Source organism: Pezoporus occidentalis, unplaced genomic scaffold (assembly GCF_034315485.1).
Source record: "Pezoporus occidentalis ecotype Australia unplaced genomic scaffold, CSIRO_AGI_Poc_V1 ctg29, whole genome shotgun sequence".
Classification (NCBI taxonomy): Eukaryota; Metazoa; Chordata; class Aves; order Psittaciformes; family Psittacidae; genus Pezoporus; species Pezoporus occidentalis.
The window spans coordinates 4,070,469-4,080,677 of NW_026914829.1; the positions used below are offsets into that span (position 1 = coordinate 4,070,469).

The 10,209-nt window shown below is 43.5% G+C and overlaps 1 protein-coding gene across 1 annotated transcript in view; it reads left to right on the top strand.

Annotated features, from left to right (window-relative positions):
• LOC134167506 (ribonuclease HI-like) overlaps window positions 1-9,690 on the top strand; it is a 403,706-nt gene extending 394,016 nt beyond the window's left edge. The window contains exon 2 of the mRNA XM_062626282.1: window positions 8,671-9,690. Within this exon, the coding sequence (XP_062482266.1) occupies window positions 8,671-9,204 (534 nt within the window). The 3' untranslated portion in view covers window positions 9,205-9,690. The remainder of the gene's footprint in view (window positions 1-8,670) is intronic.
• Window positions 9,691-10,209: the final 519 nt, after the last annotated feature.

Consider the following 10,209-nt stretch of genomic DNA (forward strand, 5'->3'; position numbering starts at 1 on the left):
CACACTTTTCCAGCAACTTATTCCATAGCACTTAGGAAATACCAGCTAGTCATGTGTGTTCCAGCCAACCTTGGATATCATATTGTTCACTGCTGACCTGTTTTAGAAAGGTTTCTTGCAAGTTAATCCTGCAGTCTTGTTGATAAGTAAAATTCAAGAGCATGAATCCACTAAAACCAAAACAAGCTTATGATTTAGAACACAGACATCAGACTTCCATCAACTCCTTCACTTAAAATCAGGACTTGCTGGCCATTATCATTAAATAAATAAATGAATAAAACTAGAAAGCCTGAACACATCTCCCACAAAGAATAAAAGCCTTTCTAGGATACAGAAAACAGATACTACTCACATGGCTTCTTTTGAGTCTTCAGACAAGTTCAGATCAATTGATCCTTATGATGCTTCCTTTCAAGTCATACCATTCCCTTCTCTCCCACTTTAATGTTCTCTAAAGTCTTTTGCAAACTTCTGGGTTTTTTACTTTCAACCATCTGTAGAATCATGGCTGTTTTGAGCTTATTGACAGGAGTTTACTCGTTCACTATTGTAATCTATAGAGTTGATGCTGTGTCTCTTAGTAAAAATATCCTGAAATATTTACAAAACAAGGTCACTTTTTATACAAGCATTACAGCTTGTTTCAGTTTCCTTCCTGAAAATGAGAACTGAAAAATAAACAATGTAAGTAAACAATAGAAACCTTGCACAAATAGATATATCAGAATCACCTTGATACATAGGCAGTAGAATAGCTACAAGGAATAGAGCATAGGTTATGGTCAAAATGTTTTATTTTCATCATCCAGTTGATCTCTGTGTTTCTGATTTCCTCTGTGACTTTGAAGAATTTGCATGAATTTGTTAGGATTTTTTGGATAATAGGCTCAAGCTTCAAGGATTAAGGATGAAAGCAAACTGGTGAAAAAATGAAGGATTTCTTTTCTAACCTTTCACCTTTTCAACCTGTTTCCTCATGGTTAGCGAGTACTTATCACGGTTCTTGAATCACAATCATTTTTCACAGCTCGGTTTCCAGCACATTCTGCCCTTTTCTTTCATCCATTAACTCAGCAAGTACAGAAGTACTTTGTAGAGTTGATTTAGCCTGTTGCTCCTGCCTACAGTAATTAAGATTTCTAGGAGGCCATCCAACCATAAACTGGACAAAGACCTGCTTTTACAATCCCAGTATACTGATCTAGGTGTACTGATAGGCTTCTGTATTTGCGGTTCATATATGTTGCCAAGTTTTGCCATTTGCTTCATAGCTTTTCCATCTCTACAACAGTAGAAAAAAAAAAGGTTCTGCTAAACCTAACTGATAAATTTTATTTTTAAATAGAAAAAAAAGTAATTTCTTTCAGATTTGAATATATTAAAACGAAACGTCCACGTATGAAGTAATGAACTGACTGATTTCTACAATTTATGTCTTTCATTAGGCATTACATTAACTCCATCAAATTTTTACAACCATTTTAAAGTCAGATTACCACAGAAAATAGATTTTGGTTTAAGCAGATCCAGGGGGTGATTTTTATAAGCCCAAAGGTTGTTTAAGCACTCAGCTTTCATTTGCAGTTATCATGTTTTGAATACCTCCTCCGTAGTAAATAATGACGTGAACAGTTATTGACGTTGGTGTATGTTATGCAGCATATATAGATTTATGCCCTAAAATAATTTTTATTTGAGGGTCCATGTAGAAAAAAAATAAGAGCATGGAGGCACTGAATAAAGAAAGAAAAAAAACACCTATACAAATTAATCCAGTTCCTGGAGACATGTAAGCAGTTACTGCCAGCCAAATGTAACATTCAAACAGCAGCAAAAACTTTTTCTGAGCCATTGTTTTTTAACTTTCCCTGAAACCTTGGACATTTAAGATGATGTCAGTGGTTTATTTTAGAACCAATGATTACTGGAATAAACTGGTTTGGGGATTACAGTATAGCAAGCCAATAGATTTCCAGAAATTAATAATAATTTGGAAAAACAGAAGTTATTGAGCTGAGAAGCATTGACCCAGGAGGAAGATTGACCTATATAAAGAGGACATAAAGACTCCCATCAACACACAAAAAGGCAAAGGAGGAGAACTGCTTGACAGGCTATTCACTAGCATTACAGGTGTCCTAAAGAGATCTTTACTTGTAGGGAAAATTGTTCACATGTTTGTAACTGAAATTAAATCTGCTTCTGTTTTTCTGATGTAAAGCAAGCTATACCGCTGAGACAATTTTAAATTTCAATTTTTAATTTGTTTTAAATTTATTTTTCACTGTACTATTCCAAGCAAAATTTATATTATCATTAACTTGCCGTAAATTTCATAGAATCATAGAATAGTTAGGGTTGGAAAGGACCTTAAGAACATTTAGTTCCACCCCCCCTATCATGGGCAAGGACACCTCCCACTAAACCATCTCACCCAAGGCTCTGTCCAACCTGGCCTTGAACACCACCAGGGATGGAGCATTCACAACCTCCCTGGGCAGCCCATTCCAGTGCCTCACCACCATTACAGTGAAGAACTTCTTCCTTATATCCAACCTAAACTTCCCTTGTTTAAGTTTTAACCCATTACCCCTTGTCCTATCACTACAATCCCTAATGAAGAGTCCCTCTCCAGCATCCCTATAGGCCCCCTTCAGATACTGGAAGGCTGCTATGAGGTCTCCATGCAGCCTTCTCTTCTCCAGGCTGAACAGCCCCAACTTTCTCAGCCTATCTTCATACGGTAGGTGCTCCAGTCCCCTGACCATCCTCGTGGCCCTCCTCTGGACTTGTTCCAACATTTCCATGTTATTTTTCTTTTTCTTTTATTATTAATTATTAATTATTATTAATTTCTATTATTATACTAAAATTTGTGAGTTTGTTTTTTTTTTTTTGAAAGGTACATCTGAAGTCTCCCTTCTCTCTAAGGAGGAATTAAAAAAATCACACAGAATCTTAACTGGGAACTTCTTTAAGGAAAAAGAATTTTGGTACCATGTTGAATTTATGTTAGCTTTATGTTCATTCTTCTCAAAAAGTTTGATATGGTAAAACACTTTCTTGTTGACTTTCTTTACCCCACAAATTCTGGGAAATACCTTTTAGGATGTTCTCTTTTCTATACATGGTTACCAGCACAGAATATACTTCCTGGGGTTTCCCACCTGAGAATTCACTGAAGCAATGTCTTATAGCTCTTTGGGCAATCTATTTCTTTATTATATCAGATACACCTATAAAATGCTACAGTATAGTAAAGCAAATATTTTTCAGTGCACACAGCAATTAGAAATCCCACTGGAGGTAGACATAGTAGACATACTGTCTCATGAGACCAAAAGACAGGCAAAACCTGCAGATAGTCCTTTAACTTGAGGTAGGGAGACAAATAATGGAAGAGAGTCACCAAAGGAACTATATTCATTGTGATGTTATGGAACAAGTAAATTCTTCAGTAGATTGAAGTCCTTCCTTCCCTTTTTTTTTTCTTTTGTTCCCTCAGCCTAATCTAATAAATTTAATCTTTAAATTCTGTAAGTACATGTACAAAATAGTTGTACTGTATAGGCACTTATGGTGGTGGGACTCCCAGCTGGGCGAGTTTTGAACATGTGAGGAGAGTGTGAATTATCGCTATAGTGACAGTGGGGTGCAGTTCGCTGGTCATGAAGAGAAATCATTAACTCCTCACAGCATCAATTTGTTGTGAGGACTGTGTTTACAGTGGTGCCAGACAGTATACTGGGCACTCACATCGCTCACTGACATCAACTGAATAAACTGTGAACACTCAGTACCAATGTTACTCTGAAAATAGGAGTATTGAAATTCTTCAGACCAGAAATTAAGATATATTTCACTGATTTTAAGGGCATCAGTTACCAGCATTCTCCAAGGCTACTCATTTAGGTAACTCTGGACTTTGCGAAGCCTTGATTCTTCTGTTGTGTTGCTTCAGTTTGTGCGAAATATACAGAAATAAACATTATAATGTAAAATCATGTAATCACATATTTGTTCAGTACATAGCTAAGAACATTAATCCAGTACACAGTAAACCTGTGATCTGTACACACTTATCCCAGGCCTGAAGTGAAAAACTAGCATAAACATTATGATCAATCACACACTGAAACTATCGGACCACACAAATACTGTCTTAAAAATTAGAAGTGACAAGCAAGCTGCTCATTTGAGGCTTTTTATCCTAGACAATTAACATTTTCCACTGGTGTTTCTTTTCCCATTCTGTCTAAATGGCCAGGGTATAGAGACCTGTCCTGGGTTCAGCAGCAGCAGTCATGTTTCTCCTTTGTGGTAGCTGGTGCAGTGCTGTGCTTTGACTTCCAGCCTGGGAACAGTGCTGGTGATACCGATGTTTTTGATTGTTGCTAAGCGATGTTTACCCTGACCAAGGACTTTGTGAGGCTCATGCTCTGCCAGGGAGGAGGGGAAGCTGTGAGGAAGCAGAGACAGGGCGCCTGACCCAGGCTAGTCAAGGAGGTATTCCATACCACAGCACGTCATGCCCAGGGTGGGGGGTAACTGGGAGTTACCCAGAAGGACACGGGCTTCCGGGTGGGACTCGTTTTCTTGGCCGGTGGTATCGCATTCTCTTCCCTTGTTATTTTCCCTTATCATTGTTGTAGTTGATAGTAGCGGTGGTGATTTGTGTTGTACATTGGTTGCTGGACTGTTCTTGTCTCAACCTGTGGGAATTGCACTCTTTCAATCTTCCTCCCTGTTCCTCTGGCAGCGGGGAAGGAGAGAGCCCCGGGGGGGGGTGGGGGGGTGGGGGGGTGGGGGTGGGGGGACAACACACCTCGATTGCTCTCAGCCTGGCACCACTCACTGGGAGTGAGTGAACAAGCTGTCTGGCTAGGGTTTAAACCACGAGAGTTCTTTTTGGCACTCAAAGTGGGGCACGAGGGGTTGAGATAACGACAGATCTGACTGGCTTAATAGTCACTCATCACAATGCTGATTTATTGGCTCTCAAGGTTGTTCCTCTTGATCTCACAGTTTCACTATATCATATCTTACTTCCATCCGGTATTTGCTGTATTAGTGTTTTTCAAGTGTGGGGCTTGGGCTAAGGCTTTTGTCTCATTGTACTTTATGGTAATGACTTGTAATACAATAGAATCATTGATCATGAGACTGATCTGGCTTATGTTCCCAGTGTGGTCACCACCTTTATACTTTGGGAGGTATATAATAGAAGTGCTTAGCAATTACACATCTTTTTTCTCCTTCTCAGGTGCTCAACCTGTGAAGGAGACATCCTTTTACCCTCCCAGTCTTCCACCCAGACCATTTACATTTGAGAGTTTTGAAGTTTTTGAACGGCCTTTTAATGTTGTTGAGACTTGTTTGCTGATAGTGATGGGAATCACCATGCTAGCACGCATACAGAGTGTGTTTTGCCCACGACTGATTTCAAGAGTTAAGCAGAGTCAGGTTTGGGTCTTGTCTGGGGTCAAACGATGATGTAGGAGGACCAAGAGATTTTCCCTGAGGCTGGATAGTCATGAGTGGCAGCGTGTGTGGGATAGTATGGGCAAGTACCTAGGTCAGTGGGCCCCTCCAGTACTTTGGAATTTCACTACCAAACAACTGCAAAATCCAGAAGAATTAGTAAAACACTTAAATGAGGTGTGTGGTCATTCTGGCCATACCAGAGATGGACAAATCATGGCAACGTGCTGGGACTTGGCCTATGCTTACAGGGCCTTGTTCAACACTATCCAGCACCTTCAAAAGGAAAAGAATTTTGGTGGACCTGAGGGCAAAGCAACAGTCAGCACAGCTACTCCAGCTCCAGGCACAGCAGCTTCACCACCCCCAGCGACAAGTACAGTCGCTACTCAAACTTTGGCTGCAATGAACAGAGCAGCTACCTCAGTGGCAAGTCCAGTAGCTGCTCAAACTTTGACTGCAACAGACAGTGCGGTCACCCCAGGTCCAAGCACAGCAGCTACACCACCCCCAGCAACAAGTACAGTCGCTACTCAAACCACAGTGATAATCACTGCAGCCAAACCAGAGGACCAATTCGTACCAATATTGGTTGCCCCTGTACGCAAGAGAACAAACAAAAAAGAGGCAAGAAGGGTGAAGCGAGATGAAGAACCAATGAATTCACCACCTGGTCCAGCATCTGATCAGGAGTCATCATCACATGATGAAGAAGAAGAAGAGGTAACTTCTTGACCTCGGACCTCAACCGAGCTGCGGAATATGTGAAAAGATTTTACCCGTCAACCAGGGGAGCACATCATCACCTGGTTACTCCGATGCTGGGACAATGGGGCTGATGGTCACGAGCTAGAAGGTACAGAATCCAAGCAGCTGGGATCACTTGCTAGAGAAGGGGGAATTGACAAAGCAATTGCAAGAGAGAAAAAGTCCCTCAGCCTTTGGAGGCGGCTCTTGGCAGCTGTGAAAGAAAGGTTTCCGTACAAGGACGATGTTACGAGTCGTTCGGCCAAGTGGCCTACTATAGACAAAGGCATCCAGTCTCTGAGGGAATCAGCCATCGTAGAGATGCTCTATCACATCAAGCCAAGTAACGGGGATGCACCTATAGATCCAGATGAAGTTGAATGTACATGACCCATGTGGTGAAAACTTACACCATCATCATATGCCCATTCATTGGCAACAGTAACCTGGAATGACATAGTACCACTAACAGTGGATGAAATGGTTCATAAACTCTGAGAGTTCGAAGACAATCTCACCCCTTCCATCATCTCAGCTGTGGAAAAACTGTCCCAGGACATCGAACAATTGAAGGACAATCTATCTGATTTATCCAGCTCCTCACGTGTACCAACACACGTCTCAGCTATTAACAAAAGGTGTCCTATTGTTCGAGAGAGGAGATACAGAAGGTATACGCCACGGGGTACCCTATGGTTTTACCTGTGGGATCATGGAGAAGACATGACAAAGTGGGATGGAAAACCTACTTCAGCTTTGGAGGAACGGGTGAGTGAACTGAAGAGGGGAGCATGGGCCAAGACTGATCATCCCATGAGAGCTACAGCTTCGGTCTCTGGTGAGCAGGTTCCCAGATGGAATGGAAGAGCTGATTTTACTCCAGCTCCTGTGATAACGAAGAATAATCCCTTTCAACACGACTTAAGTGTCCAGTGCTGTGATGACCATTAGAGGGGCCCTGCCTCCAGCCAGGTGGAGGTAAGGGACAATCAGATTTACTGGACTGTGTGGATCGGATGGCCTGGTACATCACTCTCACAGAAGTATAAGGCTCTAGTAGATACCGGTGCACAGTGTACCCTGATACCATCAAGCTGCCAAGGGTGAAACCCATCTATATTTCTGGAGTGACAGGAGGATCCCACGAGTTGACTGTGCTGGAGGCTGAAATCATCCTGACTGTGAGGGAATGGCAAAAGCACCCTTTGTGACTGGTCCAGAGGCTCCATGCATCCTCGGCATAGACTACTTCAAGAGAGGGTACTTCAAAGACCCAAAAGGGTACCGATGGACTTTTGGTATTGCTGCTTTGGAGACTGAGGAAATTGAGCAGCTGTCCACCTTGCCTGGTCTCTCAGAAGATCCCTCTGCTGTGGGATTGCTGAAAGTTGAAGAACAACAAGTGCCAATTGTGACCACAACAGTGCACCGGCGGCAATATTGCACCAACCAAGACTCCCTGATTCCCATCCATCAGCTGATCCGTAGACTGGAGAGTCAGGGAGTGATCAGCAGGACCCGCTTGCCCTTTAATAGCCCCATATGGCCAGTGCGAAAGTCTAATGGAGAATGGAGACTAACAGTAGACTGTCGTGGCCTGAATGAAGTCACACCACCATTGAGTGCTGCCGTACCGGACATGCTAGAACTCCAGTATGAACTAGAGTCAAAGGCAGCCAAGTGGTATGCCACGATTGATATTGCCAATGCATTTTTCTCAATTCCTTTGGCAGCAGAGTGCAGGCCACAGTTTGCTTTTACTGGATGTAGACAGATCCCCACAGATGTGATCAACAAGATAATAGCAATGTCTCCACCAACTAATAAGAAAGAAACGCAAGCTTTCTTGGGTGCAGTGGGGTTCTGGAGAATGCCCATCCCAAATTACAGTTCGATTGTAAGCCCTCTCTATCATGTGACCTGGAAGAAGAATGATTTTAAATGGGGCCCTGAGCAACAACAAGCCTTTGAGCAAATTAAACGTGAGATAGTTCATGCAGTAGCCCTTGGAGCAGCCCAGCGCAGGCCAGATGTAAAAAATGTACTGTACACTGCAGCTGGGGAGAACGGTCCTACCTGGAGCCTCTGGCAGAAAGCTCCAGAGGAGACTCGAGGTCGACCCCTTGGCTTTTGGAGTCGGGGATACAAAGGATCTGAGGCCAGCTATACCCCAACTGAGAAAGAGATACTGGCAGCCTATGAAGGGGTTCGAAAGTGATTGGCCCTGAAGCACAGCTCCTCCTGGCACCCTGGTTACCCGTGCTGGGCTGGATGTTCAAAGGCAGGGTCTCCTCTACACATCATGCAACTGATGCTACATGGAGTAAATGGGCTGCACTAATTACACAACGAACTCGAATAGGAAATCCCAGTCGTCCAGGCGTTCTAGAAGTCATCATGGACTGGCCAGAGGGAGATTTTGGAATGTCACCAGAGGAGGAGGTGGTGCGTGCTGAAGAGGCCCCACCGTATAATAAACTGTCAGAAAGTGAAAAGCAGTATGCCTTGTTTACTGATGGGTCCTGCCTTATTGTGGGAAAGCATCGGAGATGGAAGGCAGCTGTATGGAGTCCTGGACGACAAGTTGCAGAAACTGCTGAAGGAGAGGGTGAATCAAGTCAGTTTGCTGAGGTGAAAGCCATCCAGCTGGCCCTGGACATTGCTGAACGAGAAAAGTGGCCAGTACTTTACCTCTATACTGACTCATGGATGGTGGCAAATGCCCTGTGGGGGTGGTTGAAGCAATGGAAGCAGAGCAACTGGCAACGCAGAGGTAAACCCATCTGGGCTGCTGCACTGTGGGAAGATATTGCTGCCCAGGTGCAGAACCTGGTGGTGAAGGTACGTCATGTAGATGCCCATGTACCCAAGAGTCGGGCCACTGAGGAACACCAGAACAACCAACAAGTGGATAAAGCGGCTAAGATTGAAGTGGCTCAGATGGACTTAGATTGGCAACATAAAGGTGAATAATTTTTGGCTCGGTGGGCCCATGACACTTCAGGCCATCAGGGGAGAGATGCAACATATACATGGGCCCGTGATCGAGGGGTGGACTTAACAATGGACACTATTGCCCAGGTTATTCATGAGTGTGAAACATGTGCTGCAATTAAACAAGCCAAGCGGTTAAAGCCTCTTTGGTATGGAGGACGATGGTTGAAGTATAAATATGCAGAGGCCTGGCAGATTGACTATATCACACTGCCACCAACCCACCAAGGCAAGCACCATGTGCTTACCATGGTGGAAGCAACCACCGGGTGGCTGGAAACATACGCTGTGCCCCATGCCACTGCCCAGAGCACTATCCTGGGTCTTGAGAAACAGATTTTGTGGCGACATGGCACCCCAGAGAGAATTGAGTCAGACAATGGGACTCATTTCCGGAATAACCTTATAGATATTTGGGCCAAAGAGCATGGCATTGAGTGGGTATATCACATCCCCTACCATGCACCAGCCTCCTCCCTGTTCCTCCAGGAGCGGGGAAGGAGGGGGGGGGGCGGGGGCTCGATTGCTCTCAGCCCAGCACCACTCACTGGGAGTGAGTGAACAAGCTGTCTGGCTAAGGTTTAAAACACAACAAGACCTTTACCCAACCATTCAAAAATGTTATTTTCTGCCTCTGAAGTTCTCGTGTCCCCAACAAAGATGCCAGTGTGAAGGACCCCATTGTGGGTACTGAGCAGTGACCTGGACATCCCACCTTTCCATGTGGGTGTTATACCTAGAGAGTTAGAGAGAATTAAGAATAGCTGATTGGTTGCTACCAGTTTACTGGTTTGAATGGAATGGTCATACCCTAGACATGGAAACAGCTCCTTTCTGTTACCACAAAAGCTTTCATCTTAGAACAAAAGACTGAAATTTGTGCATTATGAACTAGACAAAATCCTTTGTAACCTAGTTCTTTTCATAATAACAGCACTTTTTTTCACTATGTCTTCTCATCAATGATATCCTCTTTTGGATCTG